General features: G+C 38.1%; 1 protein-coding gene and 1 pseudogene across 2 annotated transcripts; both read right to left on the bottom strand.

The window, feature by feature from the left end:
- Nucleotides 1-582: 582 nt before the first annotated feature.
- BTF3 (basic transcription factor 3) lies at nt 583-8,119 on the bottom strand. 2 transcript variants are annotated; one of them, XM_011237569.3, is made up of 6 exons: nt 7,963-8,119; nt 7,320-7,388; nt 3,923-4,036; nt 3,397-3,598; nt 1,957-2,013; nt 583-885 (listed from the first exon to the last, which is right to left on the bottom strand). In XM_011237569.3, exons 2-6 carry the CDS (start codon nt 7,386-7,388, stop codon nt 839-841), a joined length of 489 nt encoding a protein of 162 aa, XP_011235871.2. In that variant the 5' UTR covers nt 7,963-8,119; the 3' UTR covers nt 583-838. The 2 variants fall into 2 exon arrangements, with proteins under 2 accessions (XP_011235871.2, XP_002929569.2); XM_002929523.4 differs by lacking the exon at nt 7,963-8,119 and adding an exon at nt 7,725-7,931.
- Nucleotides 8,120-8,140: 21 nt separating this feature from the next.
- LOC109491298 lies at nt 8,141-15,572 on the bottom strand (annotated as a pseudogene).
- Nucleotides 15,573-22,956: the final 7,384 nt, after the last annotated feature.

Raw genomic sequence — 22,956 nt, 5'->3', positions numbered from 1 at the left:
TATGTTATTTCAAAAAGATTTTTGTTTTTTAAAGAGAAAAAAGTAACTCTATTAAAGTGCTACCACTTAAACTTAAGATGAGTGACATTCCTAATACAAACACTGGTTTTTTCAGGTGTCTTACAGAATATCCTACAAGGAACAGAGTTAAGAGATTACTTAAACTTTTTTTTTTTTAGCTAACCTTGGGTTACAACTAGAAAATGGAGCTACTAATCCCTACTTCATAGATTGAGGATTAAATGAGAAAATTAAGTGCAATAATATGTTAAAGGCACTTAGTATATACTTACAATATAGACAATATTAAGAGGAAAACCTGTTGCTCATCCACTAAGCAATATTCCATTCTCTCTAATTATATCCATTACATAAACCACTGTAGCCCTGAGGACTGCTGGAGAAAAGTTTTAAAACATGAGAGCTTTATACCACCTCTGTTATGTTATATGGCCATTTAAAATCTTTAATCAAATTTCATCAAAGATTACCAGCCATATTACATGCCATGATTAGCTTTCTATAAACAACTTTGCTTTCTGTGTACAAATCTATGTCAATGAAATAAAAAATAAAACCGTATCCTAGGCAAAGAACTTTATTAACCTTATTTCAAACTTTATTCCCAGGCTTCTCCAGCTTAATTAGCTGCAAAGAATGAATTGTGTATAAGCAAAAACTGAAAAGAGCTGCAGTGTCCAAAGGGCTTGGGCTTAAAAATATTAGAGATCTAGATTTTATCAGATCCATGAACAAAATTTTAAAAAGCAGTCATAATATAAAATAGCAGCTCCCAGTAACTTCTTCAAGTTTTATCTTCTTCAGAAGTTGACTCAATTCAGTTTGCTTCATTCTTGGAAGCTTCATCAAAATTCTCCACAAGATCTAGAAAAAGAAAAAGAAAAAGAAATCATCAGATTTTAAGAAGAGATTAAACAATGCTCCCAAAATATATCCTACAGTTAAAATCAGGATATACATGGGGCGCCTGGGTGGCACAGCGGTTAAGCGTCTGCCTTCGGCTCAGGGCGTGATCCCGGCGTTATGGGACCGAGCCCCACATCAGGCTCCTCCGCTATGAGCCTGCTTCTTCCTCTCCCACTCCCCCTGCTTGTGTTCCCTTTCTCGCTGGCTGTCTCTATCTCTGTCAAATAAATAAATAAAATCTTAAAAAAAAAAAATCAGGATATACGTTTAAATACTTTATTTCTAATGAGACCACTACCCATTTGGCACATTTTCAAGTGTAGGTTTTAGCATGTAATTAAAACAAGGGAAAAGGAAATTTATTAATCTACTGGTGACATAAATACTGTGCTTAAAATAATCTGTACGTGCCCTCCCCAGTTCCATTTCACCCCAAGAATTAAAATTAAACAACATTAATATATTAGTCAACATGCGGGTCAGAACCAAAGAACACCATCACAAACAATATGAAGTTTTCCTGGATTCCTAAAGGACATCTGTCTATGCAAAGTGGAAATATTTCAGTCTAGTGATTCTACTGCTCTTAATAAACATGTTTCACAACAAAACAAATTATTAAGTAACACCTAAGACAGAAAAATCCCTCCTGATTGCAAGAGTTTTTCTGATTTTAGAATGGTTATACCATACCCCAAGATACCTCAACTTCTCCCTGCCTTCTCATGAATTTATTAATCTCTAAGTAGAAAACGGGTCGTTCGTGATCTACTATTTATTCTATTTATGTGACAACATACATACTTATTCAATATTTGAAGCTTCCAATCAGAGAAAGCCAAGTCTACAAACATAACTCCTAGTTAAATAACACTGCATTATTTTTTTCATCCTAAGCAAGGTTCATGTCTTCCTTTCCTACCCTTTACCTTAATACCCTTTCCCCCGAGGTAGGCTTTCCTACAGTATAAAGATTTGTTATTCTTCCTTCTAAGATTCTCCAGTTTGACCATAAATGAAGGTTCCTACCTGGAACTTCATCATCGTCATCCTCGCCGGTAGCAAGTGGTGCTTTTCCATCCACAGCTGTGAAAGGGAAATGTATGTGTTACACATTTGTTAAATCTTTAATAAACATTAACCAAAAGAACAGATGAAAGGTCAAATGTTATTATAACTTACATTCATATGATAGCAGTGACATTTGGGATTCTATCCATAAGTACTAATAATAACATGGTAGCCTAATGTCTACAAATGAACTAGAGTGCTGTTAATAGCCAACAAAACAAATTCCATACCCATCTTTTCAATCCCTCTGGCCCACAACAGGCCCTGAGGTGGTATGAAAACAACACAGTGCCCCCAGGGTACATTAAACCCATATACCAAATTATGGGAAGATTTCTTTTGGAAGGCAAAAATTAAGAGACTGTTTTGTGCATGGCATATGGGAGATGCTTAACAAACCCTTACAGAAATGAAAATAAAATGATGAAAAAATTAACTGCCTTTGATTGGTGGTAAGCATCCACTTTCTCTCTTTTTTTTTAAAGATTTTATTTATTTATTCGACAGAGATAGAGACAGCCAGCGAGAGAGGGAACACAAGCAGGGGGAGTGGGAGAGGAAGAAGCAGGCTCATAGTGGAAGAGCCTGATGTGGAGCTCAATCCCATAACGCCGGGATCACACCATGAGCTGAAGGCAGACGCCCAACCGCTGTGCCACCCAGGTGCCCCCATCCACTTTCTCTTTAATACACAAGAAAGTGAATTACACTTGGAGTTGAGACCTCACAGTACTAGCCCTATCAAAAAAAACCCCCCAAATCTGTATCTGTATAAAATGTCAAAGCAGAAAGAGTGAATGCCTAGAAAAATCATGGATGACTAAATAACAGACCATATATTAAGCCTGTCTTGCTTCTCCATTGCCTTTCTTCAAAATTTTTGTAAGAGGACCACAGCATAAAGCAGCTACGTCTCTTAATGCACTTACTCAACTATAAGATTTTCTGCCCTGAATAAAATCCTTGTATTATAATTAAAAACACCCAAATAATGCCAGGCCAATTCTTAAAACATTATTGGTAATACCAGTTGTAAATACGACTGAAAAAAATTTGACAATTTATAATATATTTTAATCAATTCTAAACTTTCAGTTATCAAAAAAGCCCCAAATAACCATTTTCATCATTTCCTGATAAAGGTAAAAATTTTAAATCACTGATCCAAAGCAAGATAGCAGAAAACAAACATTCCACTGAATCAAGTGTAATGATCACAGCATACTAGTTAACTTACTGAACACACTAAGAACACCTGCTTAAAAGTCATAGTAAAAATTGTAACTTTCTAGAGGAAAACTGTCATTTCCAAATGTAAAGATACTCCTATCTACTTGAGATCTCAGAAATTTCATGATAAATCAGTAACCCTGGGCAAAACCTCTACAGGACACTCACATTGTTTGGGCAGAGCTTCAGCCAGTCTTCTTAAACTAGTCAGACTGTCTGCACCAAGTTGGTTTAAGATACTGGGTAGCATTTCTGTCAGCTGCTTTGTCTCAGCATGGCCTGTAATGGTGAAAGTGTTCGCTGCGAGCGATGCCTGAACTTTGGGGTTATTAAAATGGATCACTGTTCCTTGGTTTGTGAACATGTTCACCTATAAAGAAAAACAAAATTAATAAGCAACACCCACCAAAATTCTTTAAAAACCAAACATTCTATTAAGGAAAAACTCAAGTCTGGCTAACTAATCCACTATTTCACTGTGAAGCACAGGTGATATTCTGCCTGGAATGGAAAATGCAATCTAATCGCTTTCAGACTTAGCACTCCCTAATATTCACCAGTGGAACAGAAACCTATCTTAGAGGGATATAAAATTCTATTGGGAATTAAAAAATAAATAAATAAGAAATGCATGACCACTGAAGCTTTTTCCAACCAAAACTTGTTTTATAAAGAAATAAAATTTGACACTTACTTCTTCAATACCAGAGATATTGTTTACCCCTAACTTCTTTAAGGAGAACTGAAGTTTTTTGTCATCTGCTGTAGCCGTTCTATGAACCACCTTCTTCTTTCGGCGAGCAGTTCCCTAGAGTGAGGAGAAAAGAAAACACACACATATGTACCGTAACAGACATTTTCAAAAGGAAACTTTCTAATTCCTTTTTGACCTTTGGATCTGTTTTAAGAAAACTACCATAAGCACAAACTTTTAGGCAGCAAGTAGGGAATGATGGAAGCAGAAAGAGGTAACAAAGGAATCATCTATAAATCGTTAATAATGTCTAACATTCTAATTTTGTCATATATAAAAGAATGATCTTTTCAAAGTCCTATTTTTTACATTATCTGATCGAAGAGGTGGCATGTATCAACCTAAATTAACCCTCATTTAGAAGTTCCAAGTCCAGAACTATTAACCTTTTGTTTTTAATTAATGAAAAATCAACAACCATTAATATTCACATGGAAGACAATGGACACACTCAAATGAGTCTATACAGACCTTTATAATAACTAAGAATAAATTCTTAAGTTATCTTAACCCACAAGGCCTCTACATGATCTGCCATGCCCCTACTATGCTGTTCTTGACCACATCTATCACACACACATTCTCATCTTCAGCCAAATAAACCTCCTCACAGTTCCTTCAGTAGGCCAAAAAGAGCCTTTGCACATACTATTCCCTTCTTCCTCTACCATCTGCATTGGTTCCCTCCCTTACTACAGATCTCTGTTCTTATGTCACCATATGTAAAAAAGCAACCCCTCATCTATTTGGTTTATTTTTCTTCATAAAAATTATTGCTGTAAGAGATAAATGTATTTTATTATCTGTCTCCCCTCACTAGAACGTAACATTAAGAGCTTCCATTCTGTTTACTGCTATGAATAGTATTGAGAATAGTATCTGGCTCACTGAAGGCACTCAATAATTTGAATGAATGAATGAATACAGGCTTCAAGAAAACTTGTGGCCTCTTGTACATACATACCAAGTTTCTAATCTCCCCCTTCTCAAAATATATCCCATAAACTTTCAACACTGGGTAAACGTGACTCTCATTTTCTGCTTAACAGTCTTATAAACACTCCCAAGAACTCTTTTATGTATAGATTAAGCCCTTAACATGACACATAAGACTCTTTATGGAAAAGTTACCACCCATCTAATTCAATATACCTAACCTACATGCCAATTCCTATTAGTCCTTTAAAACCCTGTTCAAACCATTACCTCTTTTGTGCATTCCCTAAACTCTGCAATAAACCGCCCCCAAGCAAAATCATCCTCATCTCTTATTTTGAAAATGCTTCTACTGCACTATGTATATTACACTATGAAGAGTTAAAAAAAAACAAAAAACAAAAAACTCCCCTACTAGCATTAAAGTCCCCTAAGGGACCATAATTTCTTAAATTTCATATTCTCAGGACTGAGCACAGTTAAAGGCTTAAGTAAATGATAGCTGAACTGAATAACATATCAACAGCTACAAAAAATACTGGCTACCAGCCCCCCAAAATCCTTTAAGAATAAAAATCACTTTGATGTGGTCATGTAGATATCTGATTTTCAAAGAATTCTCTGTAAAAGATATTCTCAACGATTACTGTAAGATTCTAAAAACAAAACTGACACACCTTCTATAGATTCCATACAATTTACATCCATACAGTTCAATTTTTACTGATACAATTTATTATCAATGCTCTGATCAGATACTGAATAAAGCACTTTTATACTGTTTACCTGAAAGTACCTAACACAGATTTTTCTAAGGCAAAACTACTCACCAAATTTCACATTCCATAATAAAAAAGTTTTCTAAAAGATAAACTATTTCCGTATTATAATGACAGAAGTATTTCCTATATTAACCAAACGAAGTTCAATCCTACATCGGCCCTAAGAATCTAAAAAAACCTAGGCTTTCCTTGACCTAGAATGTTTCTCATAGCTAAAGACTAATGATCAGAGTAACGAAAGACAGCACACAAGCACATTATTCAAGATATTTCTTGTGAAACCTGTACTAAACTATAGTTAAAACACCAACATAAGAACATCGAAACACTAACCACAAAGGATGTAATGAGTTTTTCTAGGACCTGAAGGCCACACCTAGCTTTTAATAATTGCTAAGAACAACAAGAAACACATACTGTTTGTTAATGGGCAGGTGCAAATCCTGAAGACTACTGGCTTCAGGAAAGAAAAAAGGATCAGGATATTCACTGTTGGCAAACTCCAGTAATTTAATAGTAATTTAAGCCTACATGCAACTTTTGGCTATTTCACAGAAGATTCTACTTGAAGGCAAATGCTTAAAATTGGGAAAAACTAATAGGTAATAAACTTGTCCTAGGGAAGCTTTACAAGTTTTACCAAGTAAAGACATGCTCTGTTCCAACAGGCTACCACACCTTGTTAAATACTAGGAATTTGCTAACACAGTGCAAAATACAACTAAGCAGAGCTCTGTCTAGAGCGGACTTCTAAGTAAATTACTCAGAAAACAATCTAAAACTTCCAAGTTCAAAAAAGAATACTCTTGAAGATCAGTATCCAGCAGGAAAAACCAATTAGCCAAAAACTTACCTAAAAACCTACGATCATTCTCATTCTCTCAGTTTTAGCATATTAACAAAATCAAAATTGAAAGATATCTGTTAGGTAATATTTTCAAAACCACAGTCACTGCTCTTAAATTCTGTGATGTACCTCTAACACAGGTATCTTCCAAATATCCTAGAAAATTTACAACTACTCTGAATTGCGTTTAAGAAGGCATTTCAGAAAGGTCTTAATTTACAAGAGATACAAACTTCTAGCTATTAGGTACAATTATCCAGGACCTTACATTATAAACTACAGTTCAAAAGACAGGTGGAACTTTAGTTCAGAGTTAGTATAGTTATTAAGGGGGAAAAAAGGGGGGCGGCGGCAAAGCACTGAATGTATACAACTTGGCCAAACAAGCTAGGAGTATGATGGCCACAATGATTACCTAACTGAAATGACACATTTTCTTACTAATTAAAGTAGGAAACACTTTTGTTCTACTAAAATACTGTAACATTGCAAACATATTTACACAGAAGTAATGCTTGTTGAAGTTTTCATCTAGACTCACTTTTTTCTTTTAATCTACAACATGCACGTCCCACGGATACACCCTATTGTACATCATTTAACCCCGCCTCCTCCTCCCCCCACCCCCACTTTGCTAGCTCTATGAAATGCCCTCTAGAGACAGTGACAAGCTAACAATACAAGAAAAGCAAATCCAAAAAAAAAAAAAAAAAAGCCAACCCCACCCCAAACCTTTAAACTTCAAAAAGCCCAAAAAACTATTAAAACTTACTTTCCCACCAATGCGCACTTGTGCTTGCAGTTTGGCGAGTTTCTCCTGGTTCATGATAGTTTCTTTCATCTAGAAAAACAGGAAACCCTCAGCGAGGAAAGGTCTGGTTCACTCTAGCATTCCATGCTCGTTATTTCCCAAGACACCAGCAAAGAAAAAAATATCCTTAACAGGCCGAGGCCTGAATCCCCAATCCACCCCGCAAAGCTCCCAATTTCAGTTCTGGGGGAGCATAAAGAGCACCCACTTTCTTATCCCTCCTCCACAACTCCCCCTCCCCCTTACAGGCCCGAGGAAAGGGCTCTAACCCACGCCTGATCAGCACCCCCCACCCCTGGCCCTGGCCCGGCCTCGGCCTAGCCAGGGCCTGCCCGGCCCGGCCACTCTCCGCAAGCCTCGCGGTACCTGAGGCTCCTGTCCTCGGGTTCCGCCGCGAGGTGGAGGAAGAGACGGCGTCGCCTCGCCCCCAGGGCAGCCACCCCTGGCTCGACCTCGCCCCCGAGAGTCAGCCTGAGTGGGTGCGCCTGTCCGTCGCATCGCCTTCCTCTCCTCAGCCCTGTCCCTCCCTGTCTCGCTCCTTCCGGGCACTTCCCGCCCCCGTTCCCGTCCTCCTCCCACGCCGGCGTCCAGAGCGTTTTTGTACCTTGTTGGAGCGGAAATGGGACCGCGCGGGGGAATAGGGTTGGCGCTCAGGGGGTCTCGGGCGGACCAGCTGAAATTAGGTGCACACACGCGGGGACGCAAGATGGCAGCTAGAGGGAGGCCGGAAGTGATGCAACGCTGCTTCCTCCAAAAGTCAGGAAACGGACTTTGCCGCGAGCTCAGTGCTTCGTTGCGCACGCGCGACCCGAGGCTGCCGCGTTTGTGACCGTGGGGCAGGCACGCTTCTCCTCGAGCGCGGGCCAGGTTGGACCTTTAGGAGAGACTCTGTGCCGGTGGCGTCGCGTGTAGTTCTGGGAAAGACACTAGAGGAGTCAGAAAGAACGGTTCTTTGCAGTTAGGGTTGAGTAAGTCGGTCCTGATCCCCAAATTCTTTACCCTCAGAATAAAGGGCAGTTCACATTTGCGGAAACGTTTGGGGCGCCCAGCGTGTGCTCATCTCTTTGTCGCTGTTTGGTGTAGATCGCGGCAATCATCTGGATGTTTTAGAATTCCCTCTCCGGCCCGAATCAGCCTTTACCAAGACATTTTGTCAAAACTTGGTCGAAGTAAACTGATTTTACTTTCCAGGATGAGGTTGTTTGGTGGGTTGCATTGCAACTTTAATGGTTCACTATTTCTGGCTAGCGTGTTCAGAATGTATCCCCGAGGCCCAGTCCTTAAAAGGGGTTCAGTCGGTCTGGGGATGGAACCGGGTAATTTGAATTTTCAGCAAGCGTAGCAGGTACCACCTGAGACCCCTGTACTTAATTACCTTACTTCTCTTGTTTCTTTAACAGACTAAAAATTGACTCCTTGATATTAGTTGATATTCACAGTTGAACAAACTTTGTTCCTTAACTCAGGAATACAATCAAAGGAGAATTTGTGCCTGGTGTGTTTACAGAGGCTAAATTTTCTAAACGGTAGGGCAAGTTTTAAGACAAGCTTTAAAGCACTCTGGTCAGCGTTTTTGTGGTTATAGCTATGAAAAGCCTTTGCAGATTCAAAAATGAGTCGAAAATCTCTGAGAAAATACAATTTATATAGCAAGAAAACTTGTGTAGGTAATTTCTCTCCAGTTAAGATTCATCTTTTTGTTTTGGTATACTTTTCACGTGTAAATTAGTTAAAATGTGATGTCTCTAAGAAAATAGGAGGGCTGTATTGCTTTTTAGGCTAATTGTAACAGTTGATATTTTCTTAAAAAACAATGTTGCTCCTCTTAAATATGAGTCAAGCTTAGTACAGAAAAAGATGAATTATTATGCTATGTGAGTTACTGTAAAGGTCAAAATGACTGTGCCAACATTCAGTGCTATAGAATATTACAAAATACATAGAAATGCTCCCCTTTTTGACAGTATGTCTTTGTTCAGGAATACATTTCCCCTCCTTCTTCCGTGTTATACTGAGGGCATTTGAAACTTTCTAGTCATATACTGTTTTTTGAGCATTTTACATAAACACAGCATTCTTTCACCTACCTGTCACCTGATTGACCTTTTATATGCCTGTTTTCAGGAAACATCCCAGGTTATTTTTTATTTTCCTTTGGTTCCCACTTTTCTGTCTTGTTCTTTGCTAATTTTTAAGACTTTCATTATGTTGAAAATCATGAGAGGTGCCCTAATACTAAGAAAATTTTGATTTTTAACTTCCGCTATGTTTTTTTTTTTTTTTTTTTTTAAAGATTTTATTTATTTATTTGACAGAGATAGAGACAGCCAGCGAGAGAGGGAACACAAGCAGGGGGAGTGGGAGAGGAAGAAGCAGGCTCACAGCGGAGGAGCCCGATGTGGGGCTCGATCCCACAACGCCGGGATCACGCCCTGAGCCGAAGGCAAACGCTTAACCGCTGTGCCACCCAGGCGCCCCACTTCTGCTATGTTTTGTGAGTGGTTAGGAAATTAAGATTCTGGGGGTGCCTGGGTGGCTCAGTCAGTTAAGTGGCTGCCTTCTTCTCAGGTCATGATCTCAGGATCCTGGGACTTGGCTCCCTGCTTAGTGGGGAGTCTGCTTCTCTTTCTCCCTGCCTCTCCCCCTGCTTGTGCCCACACACTCTCTCTCTGTTGAATTACTAAATAAAATCTTAAAAAATCTTAAAAAAAAAAATCTTAAAAAGAAAGGAAACTCAGATTCTGCTAATATTTATATACCAGTCTTTTAAAAAAAAAAACTAGAGGGATTTTTTTGAACTCTGATAAAAGTTGCTAAGTTGTTATCTTAGCTCAGTGATGACAAAAGTAATTTATAGTGTCTATGGCAAATAAGAATTACTAGCTCCCACACTTAGCTGCTTAGCTTGAACAAGCCCAAGGATTCCACATGACCTCTGTCAATAGAGTAGGCAAGAAAGGGGAAACCTGTTTGCTCTCCTTGGTTTATAGTTTATGGTCTAATCAAAGTCCATGAATTGTTTTCACCTCTCAGTTGGACTTGAGTTTGTTTCAGCATGAACTAAAATACGTACTTGATATAATGTTTATTAAGAGCCCATTTTGACCCAAAGAAGGTATTGGAAATCACTGAGGATAAATGTTCTCATGGTTTTAGTTGCTTTGTGACCTGGCCCTTGACTGATAGCCACAATGGACCTTTTTTTTTTGTTTTTAAACTTCCTTGAACTTCTAATACCCCACCTTTGTTAAGTTAGTGCCTGCAACTCATGTAGCTTTTGGTTTAAATGTCTCAGGAAAGCCTTTTCTGACACCCTCAACCCAATTAAGTTACATCCATCATTGTTATTTTTAGTTCTGATACTTTATTAAATGCAAAATGATAGATTGATAATTTTGTTGAGTTAATGGAGAATCGACCTAGGAGTCTTAATAACAATTTCTACTAGGTTAATGTTGAGTGTTGGCTCTTTGATGGTTGGATCCTCACAGAAATCTTATAAGGTATGTTCTTCCCATATTACTTCTCATATTACTGGCCATCTAACTAAAGCTTAGAGAGTTAAGGTGTGAAGATTGATACCACTTCATTTACCCTTCATCAACTCTACAATCTCTATATATCTGAATCTATAAATTTTGCCTTCCTTCCTGTTACACACAGTAGAAATATTCCCTCTACTTGTACTTTTGTGTATTTCATTCAGGACCTTGATTCTTCTGTTACAGCCCTCCTGTATCTGTTTTCCCCCTTTCAACTAGGTCATTCTACCAGTACTCTAATAAGCCTTAGTATCAAGTATCTCCAAACAGAGGAAAATGAAAAACTTTTTTTGACCTCTGTTCCCCTCCAGCCACTACTGCATTTTTTGTTTCCTTTTATAGCAAAATCTCTCCAAAGAATTGTCTAAACCTCCATTTTGACAAATCTGAAAGATAAATTCTTAATTCTCATTTTAGCCTTCAAGCGGCATCTGACACACTTGGCTACTTCCACATTTTTTAAATATTTTCTTCTCCAGGCTCCAAGAACATCTCACTTCCTGGTTTCCTCTTCCTGGCAGTTCAGTCTACTTTGCTTTATCTTATTTCTCTGACTTCTAAATATTAGAGTTGCTTACATTTTAGTCCTATATTCTTTTCTACCTATACTCTTCCTAAGTGTTTTCATCCAGTCCCATGGCTTTAAATGTCATCTTTATTTTGATGAATCCCAAATTTATAATGCCAATCCTAACTTTTTGAATACCAGACTGAATATCCTTCTTACATTATTGTGGAAAACTTAAAATGCACAGGAGCACAAATAATATGATGAACTCACTATATATGGATGACCCCCCATATATGACCCCCTAATATGATAGACCCACTACATAGCATCAAGAGTTATTAAATTAATACATACATACTCAGGTTTTTTCATTCGATCTTGAGAATTTTATTTCAGAAAACTTATATAAGGTCACTCTGGAAGAAAGATACAGAAAGTCAAGTGCTGGGGAAGGGAGGAAGAGGAGCCGACAAGGTTTTTTTTTGTTTTGTTTTGCAGAGAACCCTGGTAGAGAAGCAGTTGTATGAAGACGGGGAAAGAAAAGCATGCTAAAGTATGCTTAAAAGGGAAAGATGAACTGAAGTCACAGGGATTATCCAAAGCATCTTTTTTTGTTTGTTTGTTTAAGTTTATTTATTTTTTTAATAATCTCTATACCCAACATAAGGCTCAAACTCAAGACCCTGAGACCTGGAGATCAAGAGTTGCATGCCCCTCTGAGTCAGCTAGGTGCCCCCAAAGCATCTTTTAAAATCTCAGTCACCTAATATACTCCGTATTTCTGAGACCAGAGTGGAATCAAGGAGGTCAACAACTTTTTTATAATTAAAAAAAAAAAAAAGCTTTAGGGGCGCCTGGGTGGTGCAGTCGTTAAGCGTCTGCCTTCGGCTCAGGGCATGATCCTGGCGTTCCGGGATCAAGCCCCACATCAGGCTTCTCCACTAGGAGCCTGCCTTTTTCTCTCCCACTCCCCCTGCTTGTGTTCCCTCTCTCACTGGCTATCTCTCTCTGTCTAATAAATAAATAAATAAATAAATATCTTTAAAAAAAAAAACTTTAAATGTTTAATTGGTGGGGAAAAAACCTGCTGAAAAGAAGTTGCTCTTAGAATATACATTGTCTGCAGTCAGACAAGGATGATAAATGGGTAGAAAAATCCTGGAGTGTCATGAAAGCAAAGCATGGAAGTCTACATTATCCAAATTTTGCTGATCATCTATTTAGCATGCAGTTTATTACCTTAACCACACTAAAATATTTTTAAGGGCCTTCATAGCTATGTAATCCTCCCCAATCCTATTATCTTCATACAGTCTTTTGAATTGGGGCGCCTGGGTGTCTCAGTCAGTTAAGTGTCTGCCTTTGGCTCAGGTCATGATCCTAGAGTCCCCAGATCAAGCCCCACATCAGGCTTCCTGCTCAGAGGGGAGTCTGTTTTTTCCTCTGCTCCTCACCCCACTTGTGCTCTCTTTCTTTCTCTCAAATAAATAAAATCTTTAAAAAAGAAAAAAAAAAGTCTTTCAAATTGCTTCAGATAATAAACTTAACACTTAATAGAGGCCAATTTTCTTTCATATTATCTTGCCATGACTGCTATTCTTTATTCGTTGCTGTTCCATTTTTCTATGTTTATATGCTGAGAGTTCAGTATGTGCCTTCTTGTAAACAGGATAAATCAAAGAGAATTGTATGTTACACTGGAGTTGAAGCAAGTGCTTCAATGACTGGGTCAATATGGCTGATGGAATTTGTTGCTAGGTCAGTATTTTGCTATGGCAACAAGAGGAAGAGGACTGACAAACTGGTAAACTTTAGTTGCTTTAGTGAGTTTGTGGAATTGTGATTTATAAGGATAGGAGAGGACTCGGCATATAAAGAACAGAGGAATATAAAGAACTTCAAGGAAATGAAATCAGATCCTGCAGAAAAATGTATATACTGGTTTATTTGTATGTCTTGTAAGTGACTGGAAAATATTCTCTAAACAAGATAGTAATATAAATTTGATGTCCTTTTTAATATTTGTTAACTTTGCCAACATCCAGCATCCTTGTTTGCTTTTCTTGGGCGTCTGAACTTGTATTCTTGGTTTAGAGAATAAGGAGTTTAGGAACAAGGAAGGTGGTGTAGGAGATTGACATTCTGTACATTTCATATCATTTTAGAGCTGCAGAGATGAATTACAGGTCCAAGTGGTTCAGACTTTGGTTTAAGAAGAGGAAATTGAGAGCCAGAGGAAAATTAAAGCTCTAAAGTTACGTTCTTGGGGGCGCCTGGGTGGCTTGGTGGGTTAAGCGTCAGACTCAGGGTTTTGGCTCAGGTCGTGATTCCACGGTCCTGGGATCAAGCCCTGCATGGGTCAGCTCTCTCTCTCTCTCTCAAATAAATAAATCTTTTTTTTTTTTTAAAGATTTATTTATTTATTCATTCGACAGAGATAGAGACAGCCAGCGAGAGAGAGAACACAAGCAGGGGTAGTGGGAGAGGAAGAAGCAGGCTCATAGTGGAAGAGCCTGATGTGGGGCTCGATCCCATAACGCCGGGATCATGCCCTGAGCCAAAGGCAGACGCTTAACCGCTGTGCCACCCAGGCGCCCCTCAAATAAATAAATCTTAAAAAAAAAAAAAAAGAAAAGTTTTAAGGTATGTCCTGGAAGTGGGTGGGGCTAATGCAAATTTAGCAAGTAAAAGTAAATCATTAAACAGTTCGAAGCCCCCTTTCTTGTGAGAGAATGCCAGCGGAGCTTAACTTTTTCTAGTAGATTTTTAAAAATTCTTGAAAGTTAGCTGCTATAATAAAGCACCTTATCAAGTTTATAGAGACAAAGAGTCCAGCCCAACTTCCTCTCTGTGCTTATAAGCTACGCAACCTCCAGCAAGACTCTATCTCACAGGATTCTTAATTCAACCTGGTTTTTGTTTTTTTTTCATTAAAAAAAAAAAAGTGGTTTTGCCCTTTGTATTTTAGGTTACATTTAAGTACCTTTAAAGATGTATTGTGCAGTTTATTTGGGGGGAAAATTTTTAAAGCTTTTATTTGCTCAAAGAAAACAATGTGACTATAGAAACCAAGCCTATAGACATTTTAAATTTTAAACTATGGGATAATTTGGTGACTACCAAATTGTAACTGACTCAGTTCTTGTTTCTGTACTTTATCTTTTCCCCAAGCTCAAATCTAGCGCTAGCCAGGACCATTACCCCCAGGGGTATTTCATTCCATTGGCTGATGGGCTTTCTTGAAGTCTACATCCTTTAGATTTACTGTCAGGACACCTGGTGTTCATTTGTCAGATACATTATACTGCTCATGTATTACTTCTTATTTTTTGTTTTTTTAAACAAAACAAGTTGTCAGGATAGAAAATAATTTAAAAGACCAACATATAATTAGTATCTTCATTTGTCTAGATTTCAAATCTAGAGGGCATTTCATTTTGTATATTCCTGTAACATTTGTCACTGATATAAAAAAGTGAAAAAAAAATCCAGAAATAATAATTATTTTATTGTTTGCATTTGGGTGACAGACTCAATATTCTTTTTTTTTCTTTTTTTAAGATTTATTTATTTATTTACTTGACAGAGAGAGAACAAGCAGGTGGAGTGGCAGGCAGAGGGAGAGTGAGAAGCAGGCTCCCCACTGAGCAGAGAGCCTGACATGAGGCTTGATCCCAGGCCCCAAGATCACTACCGGAGCTGAAGGCAGACACTTAACCGACTGAGCCACCTAGGTGCCCTTAGACTCAATATTTTTTTTTCCCCGAGCCTTTTGATTTTTTTATCACTCAAAAAAGCTTCATTTTTTAATTTAGCTTTCTGACTTTGTGCTTGTGCCTTCAACACTTTCACAATGATTTTCTGCTCCTCAATAGAGAAGGCACGCTTGATCCTGTCACAAACACACTTAGCACACAAGAAACCACCGTAGGCCCTGCTGACGTGTTTAATCATTTTAGACAACCTCATAAGGACTTTAGCTCCCACAGCACGAACTCCTCGAAGTCAGACTGGGTACACACCATATGCAGATTTTGGTGCTTTCCCAGCCTTCCTCGTATAAAGATAAATGATTCTGTTACCAGGGGTTCGGGGCAGCCTAGTTTTGTTCGAGGCTATATTGTGGGACTGCCTACGACTGTAGGTCAAATGCTGGACCATCCTGAATGCCTATGGTTTCCGTCCCCCGAAGAGCTAAACTCAATGTTCTTAATATATGGTAGGATGATTACCTTTTTTTCATTTTAAAGTTGACATATTTGAGACTTCTATTTCATATACATGTTAGGTTTTGTTAAATTATGTTAAAATTTTATTGAGATAGTGTAGATTAATTTGGGAAGATTTTATATCTTTACTAACTGTTGTATAAGTCTCCCTTCAGTTGCAGTAAATAGATCTGGCTATTTTAAGGGTATAGGGACTTAATATAGGGAATTGGTGCTTAGAAAATTATTTAATGGGCTGGAAGAGTGGGCTTTAGCCTAGGCCATCAGAAATGAGTCCCAGGATAATACTGTAAAACTAGACTGTTACAGGAGCTGCTACTACCCGTCAGAATGGAGAAACAAGATCCCATGACTAGAATTATTGATGTTAAGAATAGGCTACTGTAGGGGTGCCCAGGTGGCTCAGTTGGTTAAGCATCCCACTCTTGATTTTGGCTCAGGTCTTGATCTTGGGGTTCTGGGATAGAGCCTCATGTTGGGCTGCACGCTCAGTGGAGAACTGCTTGATGATTCTCTCTTCCTCTCCCTCTTCCCCTCGTCCCACTGGTGTTCTGTCTCTCTATCTCAAATAAATAAATAAATCTTTCAAAAAAAAAAAGACTACTGTAGCTACAGTGTAGGAACCAAGAAGATACTGTATTACTCAACACCCACAAAGCCAATGACTGCTCTTGAAAGCTGCTGCAGAAAATACTCCTACATCACCACCATGCTTGCCAGCCAAAAAACAAAGCTGCAGGAAAAGGCTTTGGCTTTCCACACCAAATCTTACTTTAGTGTACCTAATTGGCAGAAATCATTTACCTCTAGAACACTAACTGTAAGGGTATCTGGGAAATGTAATTTTTTTAAAAAAGATTTTATTTATTTATTTTGGGGGTAGAGGATGGAAGGGAAGGGAGAGGGGCAAGTGGCCTCTGTGCTGAGCACCAAGTGACCAGCTGGATCTCACAACCCCAGTTCTGACCTAAGATCTGACCTGAGCCAAAATCAAAAGTTGGCTGCTCAACTGACTAGCCACCCAGGCACCCCTGGGAAATGTAGTTTTTAACTTTTTAAAATTGATAGTACAGAGAAGTAAGCTTAAAAACAGTTTGAATGGATGCTGAGTACCAATCTACCTTATCCATGAACATAGTGCAACTGTTGTTTCAAATATTTTATGTATTTTATTTTTTACATATATATATATTATTTATTTATTTTTTAAGATTTTGGTTTTAAGCAATCTCTACACCAAACATGGGGCTCAAACTTAAAATCCCAAGATCAAGGGTCACATGCTCTACTGACTGAACTAGCCAGGTGCCTGTATTTTATGTATTTTAATAGAGAAAACTTTCTGAAGATCTCACACATGCTTTGTTAGCTGGATTCCCAGATGTATTATAGGTTTTTTTCTAATTTTTAATTTTTATTACATGTAGTTGGTATACAATGTTTATTTCAAATCCCTTTTATTTTAGATATTGCAAGTATCTTTTCCTGGTCCGTCAGATTTGTCTGTACTACCTTTGTTGAATAGAAAAACATTAATTTTTGACCATATGTGATCCAGACATCAATTTACAGAAAATCCAAAGACAGAAAAACATGCTAAATTATTCCGCAGAATACAGGGGCACCTGGCTGGCTCCGTTGGTTGGGCATCCCACTCTTGGTTTCATCTCAGTTCATGATCTTATGGGTCATGAGATCAAGCCACTCAGTGGGAAGTCTGCTTGTGGATTATCTCCCTCTGCCCTTCCCCCCCCATTAAATAAATAAATAAACCTTTAAAAAAAAAGTTTAAAAAATTATTCCACATAATACATTCAACAAAATTCAGATTATGGGAAATGATAGGACAGTTAATGTGCTACTTCAGTAAATTTCTGGAAAAAGGGAAAAAGAAGAAAGGGGACTCTAGGTAAAAAGATACCCAAGAGAGGGGCGCCTGGGTAGCGCAGTGGTTAAGCGTCTGCCTTCGGTTCAGGGCATGATCCCGGCGTGATGGGATTGAGTCCCACATCAGGCTCCTCCGCTGGAAGCCTGTTTCTTCCTCTCCCATTCCCCCTGCTTGTGTTCCCTATCTGGCTGGCTGTCTCTGTGTCAAATAAATAAATAAAATCTTAAAAAAAAAAAAAAGATACCTAAGAGACACGTTAAAAAAAACAAAGGAAAACAGGCAAAACTACAGTGCATAGGGATGCATGCTTAGGTGATAACACTGAAAAGGAAGTAATTATAAACACCGGGGATAATAGTTATTCTTGGGAAAAGAAAGGTTGTAATTGGAAGGAGCACAGGGGAGGTTTGCTAGGATGGTGAGCAAGGGTCTATCTTGTGATTTTTGCAGTTTTCTGTATTTGCTATTCTTAAAAGTTTTTTAAAAAGCAACACAGAACAACATAATATATAATACAAAGATATATGCATATTTAAGGTCGTACTTAACATTAGAGAGGTGTACTATAATGGGAAATAACTATTTTGTCTTTGTCCCAGGTTTCTGGACCATAGCTCCTAAAACCCTTGAAGTGGTAGGAGTGTCTTTTGTATGCTAATGAAATGACTAATGTGCTGGGGACTCCTAGAAAAGCTTCAGGATGGGGCAGAGTGCCAAAAGACCAAGGCATGATTAGAAGGTTGTGGATTGGAACTTTCAGTTCCATCCCTAAACTTCCAGGGAGTGGAGAGGGCCTAAAAGTTGAGTTCAATCACCAGTGGCCAATAATTTAATCAGTAATGCCTAAGTAATGAAACTTACATAACAGAGCTGGAGAGCTTCCTGGTTGGTGATTATATCAAGGTGCTGGGAGGGTGACACAGCCAAAAGAGGGCTTACACATTCCAAAAATACCCCTTTCTCCATGTTAGGCCCCATGCATCCCTTTGGGTGTTTCTGAGTATCTTTATAATAAACTGGCGAACATATGTATTTTCCTGAGTTCTGTTAGCCACTCTAACAAGTTAGTAAACCTGAGGAAGGGTCATGGGAACCCCCAACGTATAGCCAGTTGGTAAGGGTGGCCTAGGATTTGGGATTGGAATCTGAAGTCGGGACAGTCTTATGGAACTGTGCTTCTTTAACTGGCAGTATCTAATGCCAGCTCCAGGTGGATAGTGTCTTCATTGAATTGAATTATTAGACACCTAGTTGGTATCTGGAGAATTGGTTGTTGGTATGGAAAAAAACCACTGAATTGCGTACCTTTGTGGGGAGGAAAATGGGAATGAAAATCAAGGAAGAAGGAAAAAGGAGAGGTCCTTGCATGGACTGAAGATAACAGTGTGCTAATGATGGCTAATGTTTATATAACTGTTCTCTCTGAGTATAAATTAAAAATAGCTTAAAAATTAAATTGTAAATATTCTGCAAAGCATTAGAGTACTCTGCAATGGAGCAAAGCATATAGAAGATGGTACCTTTAAAAGAAAAGAAAAATACGAATGTGTTTGTTATTTTTGTAAAAAAGTAAGCACTAGAATAAGAAACTAGAGACTTAGAAACACCTATATGGTATGAGCAGAAATAAAAGGGAGAGATAGAGGCAATAGGAATAGAAGACTGCTCAGAATATACCTTTTCAGTTAGTTTTGACTTTTGAATCTTCTATATATTGGAAAATGTCATCAGAGTAAAAAGAAAAAGCAAACCCTAAAATTGAAAACAAACTGAAACAAAAGAACCTACCTATATCAAATTGTGAAAATAGCCATATAGAGAAAAGACCTATTTCAAATGACTTTTGAACACCTTATGCAGACTGCCCAATCTTAATGGAATATATTTAAAGGAAAAAAGAACTGGAAAAAATGTAAACCTCACTCAGTAGTCTTATTGTTAATTGCAACATTGGTATTATAAATTAGAAAATATTTCCTATGTATTATAGGATAAAGCAGTGAGTAAATACTTTTATGCCTATAGATGCTGAGAATTTTGGTTAAGAGAAAAGATACAACATTATTTAATGTTATAGTTAGTACTTATTTCTTTCTGTTTAAGAAATTTGTAGTCAGCCCATGAAGATAGTCTCCATTGTTTATTACAGTTTTTTTTTTTTTTAAGATTTTATTTATTTATTCGACAGAGATAGAGACAGCCAGCGAGAGAGGGAACACAAGCAGGGGGAGTGGGAGAGGAAGAAGCAGGCTCATAGCAGAGGAGCCTGATGTGGGGCTCGAACCCATAACGCCGGGATCACGCCCTGAGCCGAAGGCAGACGCTTAACCGTTGTGCCACCCAGGCGCCCCTATTACAGTTTTAACTTTCACGTATAACTCTATGATCCAGCTCTAATTTTTGGCGGTGATCTAAGGTAGGGGTCAAAGTAGTTTTGTTTTTGTTTGGTATTGTTTTTGTTCTTTCTCACATGTATTCTAGATAGACGCTTGAGAAAAGAACAGAAAGAAAAGTTTTGAAATGGACTCTGACCTTAGCTCAGCAAGAACATGTGGTTGAGGTCATTCTGCAAAAAGATTTTTTAACTTAAGTTAGAAAATATAAAGTAGATCATTACATCTAGAGGTTTCTACTAAACCTGATAAAGTATGTAAGTGGTAGGTGAGGCATCCATAATTGTTTCAGCTTTCCCAGATCCTCTACTGTTGAAAGGTTTTATTTTCATTCATTTGCAAAAATAACATCTTTTTAAATTTTATTATTTTTTTAAATTTTATTTTTAAGTAATCTCTACACCCAACGTGGAGTTTGAACTTATAACCCTGAGATTAAGAGTTGCATGCTCTACTAACTGAGCAAGTGAAGCACACCAAAATAACATCTTTTTTTTTTTTTTAAGATTTTATTTATTTATTTGAGGGAGAGAGTGCGAAGGGGGCGGGGGCAGACGGAGGGGGAAAAGCAGACACCCTGATGAGCAGGGAGACTCAGGGCTTGATCGCAGGACCATTGGGATCATGACCTGAGCCGAAGGCAGATGCCTAACTGGCTCAGCCACCCAGGTGCCCCCCAAAATAACATCTTTAAGTCAAAATCTAATCTAGCACCAAGGTCTAGGCTCTAGCATCTGCTTTCCTAATTAGTCTTTAGTCACTGAGCAGTACCTGTGGAATAATGCTTTTTTTTTTTTTGCCTCAACCTCTTTGTATCTCAGGTTTTTCTTTTTAGTTATTTTGTTAATTTTTTTTACTTGAGTGTAGTTGACATGCAATATTACATTAGTTTCAGGTATACAACTTAGTGATTTGACAAGTTTGTACATTATGCTATGTTTACCCACAAGTGTAGCTACTATTTGTCCCCTTACATCACTATTACAGTATTATTGACTATATTCCTTATGCTCTCCCTTTTATTCCCCTGACTTACTCATTCCAGACCTGAAGGCCTGTATCTCTCTCTCCTCTTCACTCATTTTGCCCAACCCCTCACCCACCTTCCCCTCTGAGAGTCATCATTTACATACATAAAACTGTATTTATAGGGGTGCCTGGGTGGCGCAGCGGTTGAGCGTCTGCCTTCGGCTCAGGGTGTGATTCCGCGCTGTGGGATCGAGCCCCACATCAGGCTCCTCTGCTATGAGCCTGCTTCTTCCTCTCCCACTCCCCCTGCTTGTGTTCCCTCTCTCGCTAGCTGACTCTATCTCTGTCAAATAATAAATAAAATCTTTAAAAGAAAAAACTGTATTTATAGTTCTGATTCTGCTTTTTGTTTGTTTATTCATTTTTTAAAAGATTTTATTTTTATTTATGAGAGAGAGCTGGGGGAGGAGCAGTGAGAGAGGGACAGGCAGACTCTATGCTGAGTGGGAGCCTCACACGGGGCTCAATTTCACAACCCTGAGATCATGACCTGAGCCAAAACCAAGAGTCAGGTGCCCATCTGACCGAACCACCCAGGCACCCGTGTTTATTCATTTTCTTAAAGATTCCATTTGTGAAGGAAATCATATGGTATTTGTCTTTCTTGGTCTTACTTCACTTTGTATCGTATCCTCTAGGTCCATCCATGTTGTCTCAAGTGGCACGATTTCATCTTTTTTATGGCTGTGTAATATTCCATTATGTCTATGTGTATGTGTGTGTGTGTATATATATGTATATATATATATATATGTATATATATATATACACACACATACATATATATATGCCACAATGTCCTTATCCATTTGTCTATTAATGGACACTTGGACACTTAGGGTACTTCCATGTCTTGGCTATTATAAATTATACTGCAATAAACATAGGGGTGCATGTATCTTTTCAAGTTAGTGGCTTTGTTTTCCCGGGTAAATCCCCAAAAGTGGAATTACTGAATCATATGGTATTTCTATTTTTAATTTTTTGAGGAACCTCCATACCGTTTTCCAGTGGCTGAACCAGTTTGCACTCCGACCAACAGTGCACAAGGGTCCTTTTTCTCCACATCCTCGCCAACAATTGTTCTTTCTGGTCTTTTTGATTTTTGCCATTCTGACCGGTGTGAAGTAATATTGTGATTTTGATTTGCATTTCCCTGACGATGAGTGATCTTGACTGTCTTTTCATGTGTCTGTTGGCCATCTGTATCTTCTTTGGGAAAGTGTCTACTCAGGTCCTCTGCCCATTTTTTAACTGGATTGTTTGGTTTTTTTGATGTTCACTTATATAAGTTCTTTATTTTGGATATTAATTCCTTATAGGATATGTCATTTGCAAATATCTTCTCCCATTCAGTATAGGTTGCCTTTATGTTTTATTGATGATTTCCCTTGCAGTGCAAAAGTTTTTTATTTTTGTGTAGCCAGTGGTTTATTTTTGCTTTTGTTTCCCTTGCCTCAGGAGACATATCTAGAAAAATGTTGATATGGCTGATGTTAGAGAAATTACTGCCTGTGTTTTCTTCTAGGATTTTTTATAGTTTCAAGTCTCATGATTAGGTCTTAAATCCATTTTGAGCTTGATTTTCGGTATGATATTAGAAAGTAGACCAGTTTCATTCTTTTACGTATAGCTGTCCAGTTTTTCCAGCACCATTTATTAAAAAGACTGTCTTTTCTCCATTGTATATTCTTGCCTCCTTTGTCATAGATTGGACCGTATAATTGTAGGTTTGTTTCTGGGGTCTCTATTCTATTCAAATAATACAAATTTTTTTCTATAAAATACAAAGCAGGTGGTAAAGAGTAATATTTTTTGGTCTCCTGTAGTTTTACAGAGTTGAAAATTTAAATGTTATCCTCCCTCATTATTTTCTTTTAGCATACAGTCTATTTTGAGCTCAGATCTGCTGAACACATGAAGAGAATGATATTTGCATTAAATGTTAAATTATAACCATTATTTGTTCTTTTAAGTATTGCAGGTAATTTTTAGATGTGTTTCAC

Source organism: Ailuropoda melanoleuca, chromosome 3, assembly GCF_002007445.2.
Source record: "Ailuropoda melanoleuca isolate Jingjing chromosome 3, ASM200744v2, whole genome shotgun sequence".
In the NCBI taxonomy this organism is placed as follows: Eukaryota; Metazoa; Chordata; class Mammalia; order Carnivora; family Ursidae; genus Ailuropoda; species Ailuropoda melanoleuca.
The sequence above is the reverse complement of the archived record's forward strand: the minus strand, read 5'-3'. Positions and strand labels throughout refer to the sequence as shown.